Consider the following 22414-nt stretch of genomic DNA (forward strand, 5'->3'; position numbering starts at 1 on the left):
TGTAAGTAGATCAAATACCCTTTGGACAGGAGGCCAGAGGACTAGTACTGCATTGGTCATGTAAGTCTCTCAAGGAGAATTTTTCAAATTTGTGCAAAGTAGCTACAGGACTACTGAACTCATAAAATGTGCCCAAGGAGTTTTCAGTTCAAGATGATACATTCAATGTTTAATAGCTACAAGGGCCTGGTGGTTGGCATATTAGATAGTACTGCTCAAGGAGGGCAAGTGTGCTTCATATTTTACAGACAGGAGAAGTACCAACTAGACACTGATTTGGAGAGCTTATGGGCATCAGGAGAAACTATGGAAAGTACTCAAGGATAGGGCTGCTACTGACAATAAGGCTGTAGCTTTTAGGGGCATCAATATTTAAATGATCCACACCAGAAGAGGGTCTGGAAAGGGTAGCTGAGAAGAAAGGAGAAGTAAAAGCTGAGATAATGTTGCGCCAACATGGGATAATTCTCGAAAAAGAGCCCACCATATCATAGACAAACAAATCTTACTAAATAAACCATGGGAAAGAGCTTACACAAATTCAGATTTCTTAAATAAGAGAAAGGCCATTGTGCTCTTGCCAAAGGCAGTGGTTTTCACTCCTTTCACCTCCACACATGAAAGACATTGCAAAAGTTTATGGAGGCTAGAGTAGGGAATTTCCAAAGAAGTAAAATCTCCCTGGAATCCACACTGTGTCCCTAAAAACAGACCCATACCAGAAGGGCCCTGAACTTATTTCCCATGACATCACCAGTAGAGGTTTCATGACTTTTAATGTCTCTACTAACAAATGACACTACTTTCAGAAAAGTTGCCTAACTGTGCAGAGAAATGGGTGAAATTGCTTCCAGCTTTCAAAAGAGTAATTTATGGAACATGAAGTTTCGGTGATTTTCCCTGATCAGACAAACTTCCTGTAGCAAAAAACATGTGGGAATTCAATTAACTATCTTTTCACAACAAAAATTTCCCCTAAAGTGAAGACATTTACATTCTGCAGTAATAATTGTTTTTGTATCTGGCTACTACTTCAAGCATTATTCAATTAATGGTTTCTGACAAAATTAGATTATTAAAGTAATGTGGAATTGCATTATCGTATATGGAAAACTAAGTAATTTTCCATAAATAAGGGATGGATTTTTAAAAATAAAAGTGAATTCTAATGACTTATAAGTACTGTCTTACTTTTATCCAAGAGATATGAACAAACATCTTAGAAGGGACAGAATGGACAGAACAAAGAAAGGATTCCATTGAAGCCTGACTTGTGGGGTTCTGGTTTTGTTTTTATAAAGATTTATTTACTTTATATATGAGTACATTGAAGCTGTTGTCAGACACACCAGAGGAGGGCATCGGATCCCATCATAGATGGTTGTAAGCCATCTTGTAGTTGCTGGGAATTGAACTCAGGACCTCTAGAAGAATAATCAGTGCTCTTAACCACTGAGCCGTCTCTCCAACCCCAAACTGAGCTTGTGGAGCTCTTAATTTAAACAGTGGTAACTTATATTCATGTATTATGAAGGATTACTTACAAGAGTTTGAGCAATGTAGAGGCAGCTGTGCCATTGAACCAGACGCCCTCACCCTCCTGAGAAATAGTTAACGAATCTTCTGCACCATTAGGGATGAGGGGAGCTTCATGTGTCTCACACTCTCTCTCCTCTTCCACGAGGGAGTGGTAGTGAGCTCCTTTCTGAGGGTCTCACACAGGTAATCACAACTGCTCTAATAGCGTGATGACAGCAACAGTCATGCAATGCCTAAAATACTGAGTTCGCCAATCCTTCACCCCTTCTTCCAGCTCTTACATGATTATGCCCCTTGTCGTCCATTGTTCCCCGAGGCGTGTGTGTGTGTGTGTGTGTGTGTGTGTGTGTGTGTGTGTGTGTTATAGATATATTGTCTCATTAGGGAAAGAATGAACCAGCATGTCACAGCAGCAACTTATTGCCAACAGATTGGCCACTTATATATCCATATGGAAACTTCCATCCACTGCAAAAGCAAGCTTCCCAGGCCAATAGCTGTTGTGTAAGTTTTCCTGGGGAGACATGATTGAAGATGCTATAACATACCTACATAACATTCTACTTTACATGAGAAACTTTCTTCCAGACAGACTGCTCAGCCTTGTGATTTTTCATAAATACTAGGGACAACACAACAGCTGCCATATTACATATATGCTTGCATTTGGGGATTGGGATACAGTCTGTCGTTTCTCAGTCATGTGTGGTACATCTCCATACTCACGTGTCAAACCTCATCTATCTCAGTGAGGTGCCTCATCCATGCTAAATAGAGGAACCTGACCTAGCAGGATTTCCCCTACAGATTTTTCACCATGACTTTCTCTTTGGAGGACACGTCGGGCTTATTTGTTTAGTTGCAGAAGTAGCAGTGGTACTTCTAATATACTCGTTGTTGGTTTTGTCATGTTCCCATTTGGACACCAAGTGTTACAGTCTTTCTCCTGGGGAAATAGGAACAAGCACCTATTCACAAAGTATGTTACTAGTGACAGACCAGAGAAATGATTCTGTGCAAGTCTACCTTAGTCAACCAATGAGTTTAATTGGACTCCCTACAGGAGGATGGCTGAGTGGTTATTTATAGGACCGTGGAAAACATATGGACAGGTACACAAAAGGAAAAGCCCACACGTGTGCCAGTAACTGTTAACTGAATTTGTGCCCTCAGAAATCCATGTGGCCTCATGTACTTCTTCAGTTGATGACACTTAGGGCCCAATCTTGTAAGGGACTCATATACATGATCACAACTATTCTCATTTCAAGGTGACAACATCCACATCTTCCCTGGAAGACAGAGTTCCATTGCAATTAAAAGGTATTGAATAAAATGTTAATAAAATCTACCTAAATATTTCTTCATATTAAAGACTTTGAAACTGAGGCCTGATTTCTTTTAGTGAACAGGGGAAGTCAGCAGTCTAATGAGATTGTATAATCATCATAGATTATATGTGCTTTGATAGATTATTGGGGTTTGAATGGAATGCCTCTTCCCTGTGTTTGAATACTTGAGTTCTAGATGATAGCACTGTTTTGAAAAGTAGAAGCATACGGAGGTGGAACCTCTAAAAGAAGTCAGTCACTGGGGATGCACCTTGGGGTTGTTCAGTCCAATTCCATGTTCACACTGCTTTGTCTTCCAAGATGTGAAGGATCTGAACTACACAAACCTGCCACCACGGAGCCTAGGCATAGACGGGCTATGACAGACTGTTTCCCCTCAAATGTGAGCCAAAGCAAATGCTTCCTTTCTTCATTCTCACTTAGGTTGCTTCCTGTCAGCTCATTGATCACAGCAAGAGTGCAAATAAGTCACAAATCCTGTGAGAAGGGAAGCTTCTAACAGCAGATGAACTGTCTCAGGAATGATGGTGGCATTCTTCCCATTAAGGAATAATTTAAAGTCATACTACTGTGACATTTTGCATACAAGAAAAGGACCCAGATGCTAGAAGTCATCATTGAAACAAACAAACAAAAAAAATCAGGTCAAGCAAATCTGTGAATTATGATCAGACTTGGTTTGTTAGGCCATCTTATCTTCCTTTGGGCATGACATTCCTAAATGGTCTATTTTGGATACTCATGTTGCAGGCAAAGTCCAAAGATGAGAATCCGTATATTTCACTGATTTTATTTATGGGTTACAGAGCAGTGAGACTTGCCACTTGCAATGTGAATATTTTCTCCTGAAAGAGCAGAAGGCAAATCAGAATGAATCAAAGTCACATGTACATAGCTTTGGGGAAACAGAGTTCAAACATAAAAGAAGAGTTGTATATCAGAATAGACCTCGCACACTAGCATAAAGAAAGTCACATTTTTTCATTGAGATTTCACAAACCAGTTACCAGAGAGATACCCATGTGGGGGTGGTCCATGAGGCTGGCAATGCTTCCTTCTTGACAAGATTTTAAACCAGCATTTATTTGATTCTGGAGACATCGCCTTCTGATAGCAGTCCCAACAAGAACTCTTACATCCCAAAATGATTCCCTCCACATAAAATGCAAGTTTAACCTTCCATGTATATAAATTTCCACTTGATAGCAGTCAGCGCCTGAAGTGGGTTCTAGGTTGTTTATATGATCTGAACTATATTATGAGATAATATTTTTAAATAAAACAAGGAGATAAATGATCGCTTGGAGTGTTTTTTATTTTCACTAGCTAGGTTTTATAGATCTATTTTCTTAAAGCTCGAGTTTAAGATAAGAAAGGAATCCTTGCTTTTTATTGTGGTAGTTGGTAAGAAGAAAGCTGAATTATAATGGAAGCATATTGCAACCATGCTTTGGGGGTGAAGGTGGGACAAGGGTATGTTTGTGAATTTTGGGTGTTGGAGTGGGGGTGGGTGAACGTAAAACAAGGGTAGGTTTGTGAACTTTGACTTTCAAAACCCAGCGTCATGTAGATAAAATTCCTAGACTATATACAACAATGGCTTGAAAATAAAAACTACAAGACGAGGCAGTTAGCAAGTTATAAGAACATGCAAATAAGAAGCATGTGTATAAGAGACGCCTTGAACATTTCAATGCTGTCCTGATTACTCAGGGTGTAAAATTGACTTTTGAAACTGTGTAAAGCATAAGATCCTCCCCAGCAAGATGAAGTTCTTTTTCATATTTATATATTCAGAGTAACTGAAGAATTTCTTTAAAAGACATTTTCCTATACCTGTCAAGTACTTGAAAGTAATTTAAGTAATCAATAAAGCCAGGGATTTTTGAAAAGAATTACAATCTCTTATTTAAGTACACAGATGACTATCTGCATTCATAAAGTGCAGTCATGTTTATTTTGGTTAAGCATAACCATTGGGTCAAAAATGTTTACAAAAATACAGAAAAGCTTACTAAGATACTGTTTAATGTAATATTTTCATTATTAGTAGATTCTATATTCGTTGTTTTTATGTTGTATGAATGCTCCATTTTTTTCAACACTTAGACAAACTTATCTGTCCTATACCATATTGTCTGTTGTATGATTTGGGGACATCTTCACATAGTCATTTGTCTGTCTGTCTTCCCAAAGTACAACAAGAAATTGCAGGCAACCAAGTATGTGCCGTGGAGACACTCTAATGGGGCCGAGGGAAAGGCAGGAGGTGTGCTCAGGATGGGTGGTCCATAATCCAGTCAGATACAGTCACTCACTTGCTGGACCTCAACGAGGCATGAGAAAGAGTGTATGGTAAGTCATTCACCGAGTGAGAATGAACACCTTTCTGTCCATAGCCATGTGATCAAAGAATCTACAACAGCACGGTTTATTACATTGAATTATATAAAACTGAAATGCCTACCCCTCCCTCTGCCCTGCCTTCCCTAGCCAGAATATTTCTTATAATCCATACTGTATCCTGATGATACTAATGTATTTTCCCCCATCCTTCAGCCACATCCACCTTCCCAGAGTCCTTAGGAGACAGCCACAAAATCCACATTTTATTGTAAGACTATGCCATTTCGTGTTTTCATCTCCTGTTCAACGTTCATGACACTTCACCTCTTCTCATTTCTAGCTTTTCTCTGCTCTTACATATTTATAATTGACAATATACTCTGTGATTTTGTTTTAATGTGTGTGTATACGATATGTGAGTGTATATGCATGTGTGCCTGTGTGTATGTGTGACTGCAGACGTGTCTATACCATGGCTCATATGGAGAAGTCAGAGGAAAAGCTTGGGTGTTGTTTGATAGCATTTCACCATGTTTGCGGTAGGGTCTCTTGCTATCACGGGTGTGTACCTGTGATCGTCTGGCTGGGAAGCTTCCAAGGATTCTCCTGTCTCTGCCTTGTATCCCACCATGGAGTGCTGCAGCCATCAAAGTGTGCTATCAAGCTCGGCTCTTCCTGGTTTTTGCATTTCCAAACTCAGGCCACCATTCGTTTATTGCCTATTATTGTATCCGCTGTGCTTTCTCTCAGGCTGTTATTCCAGTTCTGATATTTGATCCTAACCAGGTGTGTCCTTTTGCAGTCTTGATCTGCTTTAGTCTTAGATTTCTCTGTCTACCCACCCTACTGCAAAGCTCACCCTCCCTCACACACCCCCAGCAGATCCGCATGCTGCAGAGCACATCATTAGACAGTTTTACTGTTGTGAGAACAGCAGACAGAAGTCATGCAGACTATGAAGGCTACGATTAATAAGCTGACATGATGTAATGTGGCCACTGTTAGACATGCCATCCATATTTGGCCCAAATGTGATTATGTGGTACATTTAATTTGCCCTTAACAGATTCTATTACCATTTTATGCACTTGTTTATATATAAACAAAATATGTTCGAAGAGTGTCTGCTGGTAGATCAGTGGCCTGGATGGAGTTTAAAATGTCACCAGCCTTTATATAAGTTTCAGAGTATACTTTAATATGTTGTGAAAATGCCCTGTCATTTAGGATTTTCTGTGTTTCCTTTACTGACATTTTTCTTCAAATAATGATCAAGAGTCATTTGCTTTTAATAGAAGTCTAAAAATTTTATTACTTTGTGTATGGAGGGATTTTGTCCGCATGTATGTCCATGTGCATGTTGGGTGACTGCCAAGACCAGAAGAAGGCATTGGATCTTCTGAGACTGGAGTCACTGTGTGGGTGCCAGGTATTGAACCCAGGTCCTTAGGAAGAGCAGCAAGTGCTTAACCACTGAGCAACTCCTTCAACTCCCATAAAGTGGAATTTAATAACAACTGGTGCTGAATTAAGTGACACTTAATAGAAGCCAATCTTATTCTCCCTTTTCAAAACACACCCTTGACAGTGCATACATAATGTCCTCGTCTCAATGAGAAGGCAAAAAAAAAAAAAAAAAAAAAAAAAAGATAAGATTTGACAGCTGACTTTTTACATAAACAAACACAAAGCCTGTTCCGTATTAAGATGACCACTAATGCCCTCTCTGAGTTGGGGTTAAATTGCATTTAGTTCAGTATATAGCACTTTCCTGCTAAAATAAATCATGAGCTTGTGATTCAAGGTGGCAAGTAGGTAGACTTTCACTAAGAATAGATATTTCAGACTAAAAACAAGTTAATGTGTGTACAGTCTCAGTTCACATGTAACTGGCCAACTTTCTACTTGTAGTATCCCGATGTTGGAGATAGGAGGAGGTTGTCTCCATGTCGCAGCATCCCTGAGCTCCCCTTCCAAGTGCGTTTGCTGTCTTGGCACAAGGGGCTGGTTTCTAAGCTGACTTGAAAAACTCAGCAGCTAATACCAATGCTGCTTAGCTGCTAAGCCACAAAGGATCAAGGGAAAGAAAAATTATGTATAAAGAATGGAGTTGGTGTTTCTATGTTCGCCGGTGCAGATCATAACTGCTACCGGAGACATTGGTGGTTCCTGTTTGAAGTGGATCCCATATTCTGTTTTTCCAGTGTACCAACATGGCATGGTATCTTGACAGCTCTGTGAGCCATCTGTTTCTGTAAGCCATATGTAGTGTCAGCAAATAACTCTTTGACTTATTTTCTAGCAGGCATTTATATGTAATCCAATATAATCAAATGCATGTTTAAATGCAAATGCACATACACATATGATTCACCTTTTAAATTTAATATGTGGATTTCTATGTTTGAGACAATATCAAGGAAGGTATTTTATGGCAACTTCTAGGTGTGCATATCTCAAGCTTAGGCCGTCATTTTATTGTTTTGTAAATATCAGGTGCTATTTATTCCATTGTGATTATATCCTCCCAACAACTCTCAAAGCATTCTCTACCAATGGCAAAGTCAGCCTGAGGAACCCAACAAATCTGGCTATGTGCTCCTGGTAAAATACGTATCAGCTTTCTTGGAACAAATCCTCTGCCCTACACAGCACACACACACACACACACACACACACACACACACACACACACACACACCATGCAAACAATGAAGACCTGTTGACTTCCTTCTGGAGTTCCTGTGAATAAATTCTAGGTGGGCTGGCAAGAAAGAGCTTCCTGATTTTTCCCACCCAGAGTATTCCTCAAAGTTGTGAAGCTGCCTTCTCATTCTGGGTATGGAGTCTTATAACACCCAGATATGTTTACAGAGAGAGGAAGCAAGGAAATGACGAAAATAGTCATCTGAGGCACAGCTCTTCTGAGCAATCAGCATGGATCCTACTATCCCCCTCAGGGCCGAGGTGTAAGGGTAAAGGAAAGTGTAGCAAGGAAAGACTCCTGTTGTAAAAAGCCATCTGTTCCCTCCACTAAGCTTAGTGTGAGTCTACCTTACAATTCAGTGCTTACTACGCAGTGTTCTACAGTCACTCTTAAACATCCCTCCAAGGTGAATGAAGCCTAGGCCAGCAAGAGAGGTATTTCAGAGCCTTCGTAGCCCCTTCAGCATCAGGATTAAGAGCATCAGATTGTCCCTCCTCCTGCCCAAAGTAAGTTAGTTGTTCACCCTTGTAGGAAAAATACTGACCGGCATCACAGCTAATTCCTCGGGGACATGTGATGGTGTGGATTGGTGGTATGGTAGGTCGGAGGCCGCTTTGAGATCCATAATTTACTTGTATGCTCAAGATTTTCTTTCCTTAAAGACTTACTGTTCCTTGTCCCTGAATTCACAAAAGAATTAAATCTTTAGAATTATAATGACAGGTGAAAATGATTGAGTCACAATTTAGCCAAATATTTTATTTTCCAGTTAGAAGAATATATTTTAAAAATGAATTTTCTGTCTCTGTCTCTACACACATAAATACATATGGGCATATGAGTTTATAAGTGCATATTTATAAAAATATATTGAGCTCATTATTTCCTAAATAATCTTTATATAAAATATATACTGTTTGTTTGTAGAGAGAGACTAAGTTTTTGTACATAGTAAAAGGGAAATGAACTGGATCATTCTCTGGGTAATATGAAGAATTCTTTCTTTTAGATTTATTTTTAATTGTGCATATGTGTCTGTGTATGGGCTTGTTCATGTGAGCGCTGGTGGCCACAGAATAACATATGCAGTTAGAGTTACAGACCATCGTGAGCCACCTAAAAAAATCAGTGTTGGGAGCTGAGCTCAGGTCCTCTGAAAGAACATCACATGCTCTTAACTCATGCGCTATCTCTAGTCCTCTGAAGGATTCTTAATCCCCTCGAAAACTTTGAGTTTACTTGTGTCCTCATCAAGAGAACTCTCTGGTTTCAAGGAACAGAATAGGGCTTTCAATGTTCAAATGCAAAGTAAATAAAATTAGTTAGAAGGAAGAATGAACTTCTGAGGACTTTAGCCTGGCCTGACACCAAAAGCCTGGTGGCTCCCCTACTCTGGGAAACTGTCCTCAGAATCCAAGGGTCAGCGTGGCAGAGCAAGTGAAATCACAAAGCAGATGGGTTCTACACTTACGCCCTAGGATGTATTCAGAAACACATCCCCCTCACTAGTAAAATGCAGTACAATCAACTGCCTCTTCAATACATGTTAGGAAAAATCGGGTCCTGGTAAGGTTTCCTCTGCACAAGGGCTTCTCCAACTGGTCTATTTTTGTGAGACAAGATTGTGGCGGTCATGCCTGTTTTATCCCTGTTGTTTATGACTGCTTGTGCATGACCTTGTCAGGGCTGAGCCACTGAAATGTAAAGAAAGGCCAGGCCTCACCAGAGAATGTTGCAGTTTGCTATAACCCTTGTGTGGAGCGTGACTGTTAGAATCTTCACAGAAGGGTGGCCATGCTACTTGTGTTCTGAAGGAGGCCAGGAGTGAAGGCCATCAGGGAGTGTGACCGTTGCCCCTGTGTGTCTTTTCCTTCTAGCTCAAGGTTCTATAAACCCCCTCATTCTTAACGGTTTGTTCTCTTTCCTTTGCCAGATTCTGACTTGAGCATGCGCACACTGAGCACGCCCAGCCCAGCCTTGATATGTCCACCAGCTTTGCCAGGATTTCAGAATGGAAGGGGCTCGTCCACATCTTCATCCTCCATCACCGGGGAGACAGTGGCTATGGTTCATTCCCCACCCCCGACCCGTCTCACTCATCCACTCATTCGGCTCGCTTCCAGACCCCAGAAAGAGCAAGCCAGCATAGACCGACTCCCGGACCACTCCATGGTGCAGATCTTCTCCTTCCTGCCCACCAACCAGCTATGTCGCTGTGCACGTGTGTGCCGCCGCTGGTACAACCTGGCCTGGGACCCGCGCCTCTGGAGGACTATCCGTCTCACTGGCGAGACCATCAATGTGGACCGTGCCCTGAAAGTACTGACCCGCAGGCTTTGCCAGGACACTCCCAATGTGTGTCTGATGTTGGAGACTGTCATTGTCAGTGGCTGCCGGCGGCTCACAGACCGAGGGCTTTATACCATTGCACAGTGCTGTCCGGAACTGAGACGCCTGGAAGTCTCAGGATGTTACAATATCTCCAATGAGGCGGTCTTTGATGTGGTGTCCCTCTGCCCCAATCTGGAGCATCTGGATGTGTCAGGTAAATGGAAAGTGACCTCAAAATCTGGGCATTCCTAATGCACCATCTCGGAGTAGTACAGATATTACTACCCCATATAGGATCCCCTTCTTTTATTAATATTTATTCTAATGTTTTTTAAAACTATATGTATGTTTATCTGTGTGTAGGTGTGTGCATGTGAGTGCAAGTGCACAGAGTCCACAGGGAGGTACTATGTCCCCTGAAGCTGGAGTTAAGGTATTTGAAGGTGGCCCAACATGGATGCTGAGATCTAACCTCAGGTCCTCTGGAAGAGCAGTGTATACACTCTTAACCACGGAGCCTTCTCTCCAGCCCCCAGGGTTTCCTTACCAGGGATATACAGTGAATGGTAAATAGGCTAACTGGTTAGAAAGTTGTGGAAGTAGCCCTTGCATTTTAACATCTTGAGAAAACTGGGGGCACCTTGGTCCTGATGTATCTGGTCAGTATACCTGAAATGTATCCTTGCACTCCAGAACAACCATGCATAATGGAAAACAAATTGTCAGTTAAGGCAAATAGAAGGAAATAGGTCGTTAAACAGGTAGTTCAGAAACTAGCCTCCGTATTCATTAAGTCAGTGGGGCCTGTGATCCACGGTAAAAGCCACCTAGATGCCCCGAATGCAAATCCTGAACTGACTAGTCAGCCTCGGGGAGTAAAACCCAGGCCCAGGAACTGTGCTCACAATGGCTTGACTTTCCCTAATCACTGGGGAAGCCTGTCATGGGCAAATGATGGCCTCATTTGCCTTCCTTTTGGGTTAATTTTACAGCTCTTTTAAAGCATGTTCTCAGTTACATAGTACAAGGACAGGGTCCATTGAATCTGACTTATCATTCTTTTGAAAATGGAAGGAAATCCCAGTATAATTGCTTTACTTAAAAGTCTCTCTTAGGCAGGAAGAATTAAAGCCCAGAGTCAAACTTTGGCGCCAGACGGGGACCCAGCCTGATCGGCAGTATAGCACGCACGCGCACGCACGCACACACACACACACACACCTTTTATTTCATCTCATCTGCTGTACAGTCAAATGATGAACATTCAAGAGGTTGAAATGTAAAAGATGTGTCAGAGAGTTTTAAAAAAACAGAAGTAAGAGCTGTGACCTCAGGAATGGTTGGGGAAGGGTCAAGAAGCAAAATCCTCTATGTCAGGCAAATAAATAGAATTTGGGATTTACAAGAATCTGGGGTAAATGATGCCCTTCAAAAAAAAATTGGAGGCAAAACAGCTTCCAGCCTGTTCTGTCTGTCAGAAGCCGACATCTGAAAATATTCCAGCTGACAGCCCATTATTTTTGCAAATTCTCTCCCTGGCTAGAAAGCTGCTTACTGCTCTTGCACGAGAACTGGCTTCAGGACAAAGCTATCATTACTGAGTGTTCGATTAGTCATGAGCAGCCATTGGCACACAGGAGTGGGAAACAAGGAGGCTTTCTTAAATTCTCCCTCCAAGGAACTCTGGGAAACACGGAGCATTGTGATGTGGTAGATGATGACTAGTTTCTAAACCAAGATTTGGGACAATTCACTCAGCCCTCAGAGCGATACCGTGATATGTTTTTTCTTTAGCTAAAACGTAAAAGCGACAAACTCTTTACTCTTCTTGTCATTGGAACATTTCGTTGTGTTTTTCTCCAAGTAGAACATGACTTGTTTGGATCCCCAGCTTTATTGCAGCCTGTTCCCAGGTGTCCTTCATAGAGGATGCAAGTAATTGTGGTCTCTCTTTTGAGGCCCTTTTGAAATCCTGAAATGGCTGAATGCACTTTGGCTGTTTCAGAATGAGATTGTTGACATTTCTGGCCTAAGTGAGCTGGCTGTACCACTTGGCTAATGGCATTACTAAGTCTTGCTAGTTGTCCTCCACCTCGACGTCATTTTCTGGGTTATACATATTTGTAGAGCTTCCTGACAGGTTGCCATTAACACTGTATTAGAACTATATATCTATGCAGAAGAACAAAAGGGTCTGTGACTCACCAACTTATGAGGGAGTTTCATGTATGGATGGGTGGAGATGGACCTGAAAGGTTTAGCAAATTGGATTTAAGGTTTTTTTTTTTCCTCAGCACTTGCTGAAAGTTTCTCCCAGTATGGCTGTCTGATTGTGCCAAAACAGAGGCTAAAGAGGAGCCAAAGCTGCTCTCACTATTCACTACCACCCTGTCTTGGTTTGCTGCTGGCTTCAGATAGTGGCTAACTCTCCAGTAACAGTAAACTTGGGTTTGAAAGTCTCACTTTCTGATCTGGATTCCAAATCCTCCAGATGACATGAAGTTACCTGGCCAAAATTTAGCCAGGCGAAAAAAGCCTTGTGTTTATTACCACATTTTCAAATCCCTGGTAATTACTATAGTCAGATATGGTATCCTGTCATTATCACAAATTACCTGTTATTGGTATTTTAAAAATAACTAGGATGTATTAAAATCAACTGATTTTCAAAATGTAAAATGCAGTTGTTGCAAGTAAAGTTCCTTCAAAGTTGTCTCCAACAGGACAACTGAGACCAACACACTTTCTCTCCCTATTCTTTTCTTTCTAACCAGCAGAATCCTATCCAGGCCACCCTAATATCCAGTACCTTGTCCATGCCCTCTCCTCTACCTGCCTACCTGCAGGAACATTAACTAAATCAACTGCTATTTTCAACATCTGGATCCATGCTCCACATATCCAACTCTGGACAACATTTTTTTTCTCAAGTCGTGAGCCTTATATTTTCATACATAAAACCTTCAATTGCTCTCCATCTAAGACTTTACTGCAATTCACGTTTCTCCATAACTCATGTAAGGACACAAAGAGTCACCTTCTCAAGATTCAAATCCACATCATTCTACAAAAATATCTGCGGATCCCCAAACACAAAGTGCCTGTTCATACAATAATGAGCACCGACCTATGTGGGTTCCATGCTAGCCCCTTTTCTGCTCAGCTCCCTGCCCCCCAGACCTTCTCAACCACTCTCTTAATAGACTTGGCCATTTCTCAGGTGGAATCTCCCCTGGGCATAGCCTTCCACACCTTATGTCTAGGGAGCAGAGGATTTGCTCTTGGAGTCTGCATTTTCAACATAGGCAACTAGAACGTCATTGGATTTACACTCTGCTACTTTCGTGGTTTGAGGTCCTTCCTTTTAAGTCATGAGCTTTCTCTATGGACGGAGAGGAGGGATTTTATGTTGTGCTTTAGGGTTTTGTAGTTAAGTGAAAATGGAAGTGCGAGAGCCTGAAATGCTTATCTGGAAAGAGTGCAAGGCTCCTGGATCAGTACATCACTCGGAACGGTTAAGTGGAGAGGGATCCCTTGCACTTCAATGAGTTCATCGTGTTGTCATTGCATCTGCTTTACTGAGAAACACGTTACACTCAATAAACAGCAGGTATCGCCATTTTATTACTGTATCGTTTTCAACAGGCTTAGAAGTTAGCCATCGGTCTTTGTGGGTCAGATCGAGCATTCTAGAAAAAGTGAAGGTGAACTCACACACATACATGCATAAATGAGAGCAAATCACGATGTGAAGAAGACTGGTCAAAGCTGCCGTCGAGACTTACTTAACTGTTGTTGTGCATCCTGGTGCAATAATGCTCACCCAGGACCCCTCTATCCTGGTCTTTAAGGCAACCCCCCATATCCTGGCTCCAGCCAGCCATTCCTTATTTTCCATAAATCCTTCCCCAAACCCTAAGTTCTGCTCCATGAACATTCCTCTCTCCTCCAGACACTCACTAACGTCTCTTCTCTCAAGTTTGTCTTCCTTTCTTTCAACATCTGGACTTCATATCTGTGCATCCAAGCTATTTATTTCTCTGCAATGAGCTCCTTCAATGTAGCTGCTTCGAAGAGCACACTCACCTAGTGTCTTCATGTTTGCCTCTCGATGGCACAGCCACAGCAAATCTCTGTGTAACCCACTGTTCCTTGACACATCGTCGTCATCTTACCTCCCTTGTCATTGAAGCTGTGCAGTCATGAATCTTGCTCGAGGCTGAGTGGAAAAAAGAGGAGGCCTGTGCTTCATTCTGTGAAACTGATTTAAATGAATGATTTCTAAGACTCCATTTATGTCTGTAGAATAGGAATGCAAGAACTATCCATTAGTGTTACTGAACTATGAAAATATTTATGTTCTTTCCAATACAAAATCAACAACCCATAAGAATTAGACATGGCCATAACATTAAAATTTATTGATAGAAAGAATTACAGGCATATCAAAATCATTTACTGCAAGTGTACCAAACTAATATTTTCTTATATTTGAAACTTTTAAAGACATATTTTCATTAATATTTTGTCTTTCTTGGCACACTACAGATTTTTCTAGATATTCAGAATGTAGAAAGGAAACTAGAACCGAAACAGAGGAATAAACTGTATTATGTAATAGAATAATAGAAAAATACCTTCACAGGCAACACAACAGGAAAAATTCAAGATATTCCAAATTGTAGAAGAAAGAAACAAAAGTAAAGGTCAGATTTCAAAGCTGACCACATCCGAGAAGCCGTGTTGCACGTGCATGTGCAGGTGTGTACACACACTCGTGTGCGCACACACAAACACACACACACACACACACGTGCGTGCACACACACTGCGCATCTGTTTTCTGTAGTTGGTTATGCTTCAAAACTTATACTTCTTGCCTTGGAGCACATGACATTTGAACCCTGTTATTCCTAGGACCTATGCTTTATCAGAGTTTCCTGGAAATCCTGCCAGAGAGTGAGAGAAAAGTCAAAAAGTCCACAGTAAATCACTATTCTGCCACTCACTCAAAAGCATTAGATATTGAGTTAAGTTGCCAAAATTCGTGTGTTTGGGGGGGGTGGTCTGAAGTGAGGTCCCTGGTCCTGCACCTGCAACAAGGATCTGATAAGAACGAAGAAAATATATGTAATAGAATAGGATGGGCTCTAAATATATATTTCCATAGTTTATGTTAATGGATATTGACTATTAACATAATAGAAATTGGCCTTATATGTTTATAAAGTAAGGTATAACTGGATGGATAAACACTCGATGCTACCAACTGAGAGATTAAAATAAAGAGGAGAGTCGGGGGTGCCAGTTTATACAGAGCTGTCCAGGAAAACTCATTCAGTAAACCTTATCTTGAAGACCTAAGAAAGTTGAAGTTGGCTACTGGAGCTATCTGAGGAAGAATCCTCCATAGTGCAGGCCCAGAGGCTGCAGGGGAGGGACAGAGGCAGGAGTGGGGATGAGGAAAAGGCAAGGACACAGTAGGGTTAGTAGTAAGAGCACAGGGAAGCCCATGGAGAACCTTTACACCAGAATTCACACTTAATGCAGAATGGGTACTGTCTTAGTTTGGGTTTTACTTCTGTGAACAGATACCATGACCAAGGTGACTTTCATAAGGACAACATCTAACTGGGGCTGGCTTACAGGTACAGAGGTTCAATTCAATCATTATCATCAAGGCAGGAATATGGCAGCATCCAGGCAGGCATGATACAGGCAGAGCTGAGGGTTCTACTTCCTCATCTGAAGGCTGCTAGCAGAATACTGACTTCCAGGCAACTAGGGTGAGGGTCTTAAAGACTACGGACACACCCATTCCAACAAGGCCACACCTCTTAATAGTACCACTCCCTGGGCCGAGCTACACAAACCATCACATACAAAACATCCAAAGGCTTTGAGCAAAGGTGTTTGGGATTTCTATGCTTTTAATTACAACTGTATAGAAGTTCTGGGTAGAGCAGAGCACAGGGACGGGTAGACAGGTTAGGTTAGGACAACGATTTAGATGAGACTGCTCTCTTTTATCAATGCCTGTTGTGTCAAATCCCAGACATTGCTTTCAGTACACTAATAGTGACACACAAATATCCCATGACTTTGAAAGCCTTTTCTTGCCTGTTACTTCACTGCACGTCATTCTATTCCTGGAGCATAGGGTTGCCAGCCACTTACACCATCTCACAGAGACGCAGCAAGTTTGACTTTGTGATCCAGCAGTAGAAAGTGGTCCTAAACTAACTCTCAGCCTAGGGAACCCAGAAAAGTCTCCCCAACCAAGTTCCAGCCTTCTCTCTCCCAACCTCTCTCTTCCTTTCGTTTCCTTGAATCAAGAAGCTACTAGATCATGGCTGCACCCTTAGGGACTTCCTAAACATTATAGGGTCACAGCAAGATATTTAGGCACACGGTCACACTTTATTACAGCTACCTTGCAGACAAGGGGCTGTGACCATTCTTAAAATATTCCTCTATAGAGATCAAGACCAAAAGTGTTAACCCCTGGGTTTGGCTAGAGACAAAGTATAGGAATCAGTTATGGCTCCCCGGAACTAAGTTCCCACTCTGGCAAGTCTATCTGAGCATGTCTTCTGTGTCTTTATGCAGGATGCTCCAAAGTTACGTGCATCAGCTTGACCCGGGAGGCCTCCATTAAACTGTCCCCCTTGCATGGCAAACAGATTTCCATCCGATACCTTGATATGACGGACTGCTTCGTGCTGGAGGACGAAGGCTTGCACACCATCGCAGCTCACTGCACGCAGCTCACACACCTCTATCTGCGCCGCTGTGTCCGTCTCACGGATGAGGGTCTCCGCTACCTGGTGATCTACTGCACATCCATCAAGGAGCTAAGTGTAAGCGACTGCCGCTTTGTCAGTGACTTTGGCCTGCGGGAGATTGCTAAACTGGAGTCCCGCTTGAGGTACCTCAGCATCGCCCATTGCGGCCGCATCACGGATGTGGGCATTCGTTATGTGGCTAAATACTGCAGCAAATTGCGCTACCTCAACGCGAGGGGCTGCGAGGGCATCACGGACCATGGTGTGGAGTACCTTGCCAAGAACTGCACAAAACTTAAGTCTCTGGACATTGGCAAATGTCCCCTGGTCTCTGACACAGGCCTGGAATCCCTGGCATTGAACTGCTTCAATCTCAAGAGGCTAAGCCTCAAGTCCTGTGAGAGCATCACTGGCCAGGGCCTGCAGATCGTGGCTGCCAACTGCTTTGACCTGCAAATGTTAAATGTCCAGGACTGTGAAGTTTCGGTAGAGGCCCTGCGGTTTGTGAAGCGCCATTGCAAGCGCTGTGTCATTGAGCATACCAACCCTGCTTTCTTCTGAAGGGACAGCTCCCACTGTGCAATGAGAACCAAACAGTGCTTTGTAAAAGTGTCCCATGTAAGCACCCATACCCGTTCACAGCAGCTATTTTTCTTTCAGTAAGGTTCTTAGGAGTCTGGATTTTATTTTATTTTTATTTTTACTTTTTATTTCTCATGAGCAAAAGCGGTCAAACAATGAAGATGAACCCCAAATTTCTAGTTCTGGTCAGTTAATTTTTAGATAAATGTCACTAAGGATGCAGCTCGGCAACCTGGCTGCTCACTGTGTCTCAGAAATGCACCTTACTCCTTTTCCCCTTCTCCCTTCCCCCTCCTGTACACAAGCCACACCCCAAAGTTCCACACTCACATCTTCCAACCCTGCAGCAGCTGCAGCATTAACCATTGAAGAAGGCTCTCTCAAGCTGCTCCTTAAACTACTCGATGGTCAATAAGCCCCACTCTTAAATCCCACAACAAGCAAATGATGGTTAAAGTGATATTAACACTTCATGTGTGCAAAGAGCTGTCCTATGTTCATTATGGCAAACCTTATGGAGTGAGAGGAAACACGTTTTTTCACCCAAGTAACTAGCCTTGTGACCCTGGTCAAAAGACTTCACCTTTCTGAGATTTCCACCACTAGAGGCCAGATTTGGGGGATTAGCAGCATGCCCATTTTCAAACTGAGAGATGCTCTGCTCAGAGATGCCATTGAGCAGAGAGCTCTGTAGAAAGCACACACGGGTGGCACTTGTGAGAGAACTGGATATGTAAACGAGTTATGTTTCCAGGAGGTTCCATGGGCTCACTGTAAGTCCTCACTGGGTTCTACTGAGGTCTCCTGGTGCTCTCATCCGAGAACCACCGCATCTGTACAGTGGACTAGGCCTCTATTCTTCCTTTGCAAGGCTGGATGTGTAGACTTACATTCACACTTGCTTTAGCATTCCCTCACCCAACCACATCCCACTCAGACAGGAGGGTGTCTCATCACGGGCAGCTCCTATCTCTGTCAGCTTGCGTCCTCTGAGCATTTTCAAACCCAAGTAAGAACCCTTATAATTTTTAATTAACAAGTGAGTCCCAAGGGATCCCATGTCCTTAAAGGTTTTTCTAAACCTTCTCAGTGCACATATGCTATGCTTCAGGCACATCTGTCCTGCCACCAGCAGGGACAGGTGCCTTGGTCCTGTCATTCACGTTTCATTTTGACTTCTGTCTTCTATTTATTTCTCCACACAAAGCCTCCTGGGGTTAAGTTTATAAGTGTTTAATTGTACGAACACCACCTCGCCCGCTGTCTGTGTGTTTTTTATTAATGGATGTAAATCAGACATCCAGGTGTTTCAATATTGTTCATTCAAGGTGCCAGGCACAGAGAAGAGGCACTGGTGAGAGACAGATGCTGGTCCACCCACCATGGTCTTGGAACAGAACATTGAAATCATTTCAAAATTTGAATTTTAAGTTGATGTGCTTTTAAATGGTCCCTTCTGAATAGAAACTAATTTGCTAGTTTAATTTCTTAAGGAGTCAGATAGCAAGAAAAAATCCTATTGTTTATTTTCATAAACTCCAGTTTTGTTTTTTTTTTAAGTAAACCCAGGGCTTCCCCCAAAGTATTCTCTGGTCATATCCCTTCTCCATCCCTGTGGACAGTTCACCCATCTTCTTCTCAATGTGTTAGCCCCAGCCCCGTTGCTTCTCCAAGCCAAGCGTGCTACATTTGTTACAGACCAAGCTTGTTACACTGCTCGACAACTGCACTCCCACTGTAGGCTCTGGTGTGTACTCTTGTCTTGTGTTGGGAAGGAGGAGTTATGGGATAAGCTGGCAATTCTTCAGGAGGTTTCTGTCACTGATCCCGTGAATGCCAGCTTCCTGTTCAGTTCACACTGTCATCAGGACAGATGGCTGATCATGGGTGTCAGGAAAGAAAGTAAAAAGCTTTGGCTGGGGACAGGATCTAGGGACAGCCACCGAGTGGGACAGCCAGTGAGTTTAGAATCTTGAAAGAAATTGAAGGTAGCACCCCTCTGCTCTCTGTGTCTTTACCTAAACCTTGTGATTTGGAGAGTCACAATGGGTTGTCTGTTACCCTCGACACTGGGACATGCCAGTGATCTGCTTCAATACTCTCAGAACGAGCAGGGGGTCCAAAGTGGATCCCTGAGCCATTTGTAATAATTTTATCACCACTGACCGAGTGCATCACCTGAACTGTCTGTCATGTGAGACCCAAGGGATGTTTCACACTTGCTGCCTGCCCAGCACATATGTCTTTCCCAGTTTCTCCCTTCCCCATCTTCTTCATGCCCTCTGCTCTCCACCAGGGTGGAGGTACGGATCTGTAACAGAGCTTCTTGGGAACAGCTCAGCAGGCTTTTGAGACCAAGCAAATGGCCTCGGTAAGAACGTTATCTGTTTGGAGACATGGCTTCCCTCCTGGCTCTGCTAAATGGAATGCTCACTTCTTACTGTTGTTTGTCTGTTTCTCTTTAGTTCTAATGTTCAAATCACGTTGTGCTGTATGACTCTAGAAAGCCTTAATTTACTTCCATCAAGAAATAAAGCAATATGTTGGTAATCAGACTCGGTTCCAGTTTTTTAATAATATTACCTGAGGAGGGTGCTGTTCAGATTGGGGCACTGAAAAGCAAGCAAACAAGCAAGCTATAAATAAATACTTCTTGTTGGTGACAGGACACACAGCTCACTGCTGCTATTGTCCCTTTAAAGTTGAAGCCACGGTTCTATTTTCTCCATGGACCTTAGAATATTGCCTTTAAATTGTCAGGTAAGTGAATAAAACATTATGGGTTGACCTAGGACATCAGGTCCTCATCCAAACTCTTCCCCGGAGATTGCGGAATTCGTAGCTTTGCATTTTAAAAGAAGTCATATTGTATGGACATTGTAATACCATGGAGAATCTAGGACAGTACCCTAATTAATTATATTAGCATTCTGTATCAGTGGGTACAGCTCAGTACAATTAAGATTATTAAAGATGATAGATACCCTTGTATTAATCCATGTCGGTATTCGCATGTCAAGTTCTACAATGAATAATAAAAAATAGCCCCTTTTCCCAGAAATTTATGTATTTCAGAATTATGAATGAATAAATGTGGATTTGCATACATCCTGACTCTAGCTACAAATTGTCGAGGAATTGTCAACATGTTTGCCATATATTAATGTCTTGGAGTACTAAGGTATAGGAGGAGAAATGGTTATCAGATGCAGAAGAAAATACTAGAAATAAAATGTCAAATCACTTTCTTCCTTGTCTGAACCCTTAGCATTAAATTAATATGGCTGAAAGGAAGCAATTGGAGGACTTCACCATAAGCATCTAGAAAGATTTTAGGGGCATCAACCTATCTATTCTAAGTGTATTTGTCCTCAGACAACTTTTTAACCTGTGTTGTTTTGACAGCTGTCACTTAAACTAATAGAACTGTTAATTGCCTTGGAGCATTAATTTCGGTGACTCAGTGAAATTCTTGTCAAGATTTTAGAGTAAGGCTATTACTGAGTAAAATCTATTCACTCTGAGACTCCTTGACTTCTTACTTTCGGCATTTGTTCACAATGACACAATGCCTTTCAGATAACTTGGTGTCTTAGTCTGTGTTTCATTGCTGTGAAGAGACATCATAACCAAGGCAACTCTTAGAAAAGAAAACATTTAATTGGGAATGGCTTATAATTGTAGAGGTTCAGTCCATTATCATCATGGCAGGAAGCATGCAACAGTGACACACTTCCTCCATCAAAGCCAGGCCCACTCCAAGGCCACACCTCCTAATAGTGACACTCCCTATGAGCCAAGAGTCTCTGAGAGCCATAGAAACCCTAAGATATGTTGGTACCAGTGCAGTGGAGTATTGATCTGACAGACCAGACCATGTGTTTTGGAGAGGATTGTGGAAGGACTTTAGAACTTGGAGTATTGAGAACCCAGTAGGATGTTCTGTAGGAGCTTGGAGGATAAGAGTGTCGAGAGCAGTGCAGAAGATGGAAACCTGGCTTATGACATTTCACAGGGAAGATTAAAGACTCTATCAGGACTGTTTGCTGGTTTGATTTAAGGGTCTGTAGTTCCTGTTAGCTGTGACTAAAGAATCAGCTGTGATTAACAAGATACCAGAACTACTGAAGTGAAACCTTTGTATTCCTGGGCCAATTGGTGCTGGTCAGCTGGATCTAAAAATTTAGTGGCAATTAAGAAGAGACTGGCATCACGGAGGTGAAATCTTCTGGGAAGTGTTTTCAGATAGGACAGAGGAGCTCTGTTCCAGAGATAGCCAAGGTTGTACCTCATGATGGTAGCCAGACTTGGTAAAGTATAAGGGTTACTCAGGTGATACTGGTTTTGAAGGCATGAAGGTGTCACTGAGAGTATTTGAGTTGTAAGGAGAGGCCATTGGTGAAGATGTAACCTCAGTGGCAGTTGAAGGCCCAGGACTGAAGGGATCAAGCAAAGAACTTGGGACTTGGTACCATGAGGAGAGCCTATGAGAGGCTATTGGTGAAAGTGCAGCCCAGACCCAGCAAAGGACCTGAGAAGTTTTGGAGATGCTGTACCACTGGAGGTAGATGTGCAGAGTCACAGGATGATCACCAAAGACAGCAACAATGGAGTGGATCCTTCTGGATCCTAGACAACACTTGTGTGTGCTACAGAGGACAGAGCCAGAGAAGTGACCCAAGCTCTTTGGAGGAGCCCGTAAGCTTGTGAATGATTCCCAGACATTGGACAGTTGGAGTTTAATTTTGATTTGATTGTGGCTGTGCCCTGAC

General features: G+C 42.3%; 1 protein-coding gene across 1 annotated transcript in view; it reads left to right on the forward strand.

Annotated features, from left to right (window-relative positions):
- Window positions 1-20197, forward strand: part of Fbxl7 (F-box and leucine rich repeat protein 7) — a 351877-nt gene extending 331680 nt beyond the window's left edge. Inside the window, exons 3-4 of the mRNA XM_032898687.1 lie at window positions 9878-10489; window positions 16885-20197. Of these exons, the coding sequence (XP_032754578.1) occupies window positions 9892-10489; window positions 16885-17621 (1335 nt within the window). The 5' untranslated portion in view covers window positions 9878-9891 and the 3' untranslated portion in view covers window positions 17622-20197. The remainder of the gene's footprint in view (window positions 1-9877; window positions 10490-16884) is intronic.
- The last annotated feature ends 2217 nt before the right edge of the window (window positions 20198-22414 follow it).

The sequence above is a fragment of the Rattus rattus genome, chromosome 3, assembly GCF_011064425.1.
Source record: "Rattus rattus isolate New Zealand chromosome 3, Rrattus_CSIRO_v1, whole genome shotgun sequence".
NCBI classification, from domain to species: Eukaryota; Metazoa; Chordata; class Mammalia; order Rodentia; family Muridae; genus Rattus; species Rattus rattus.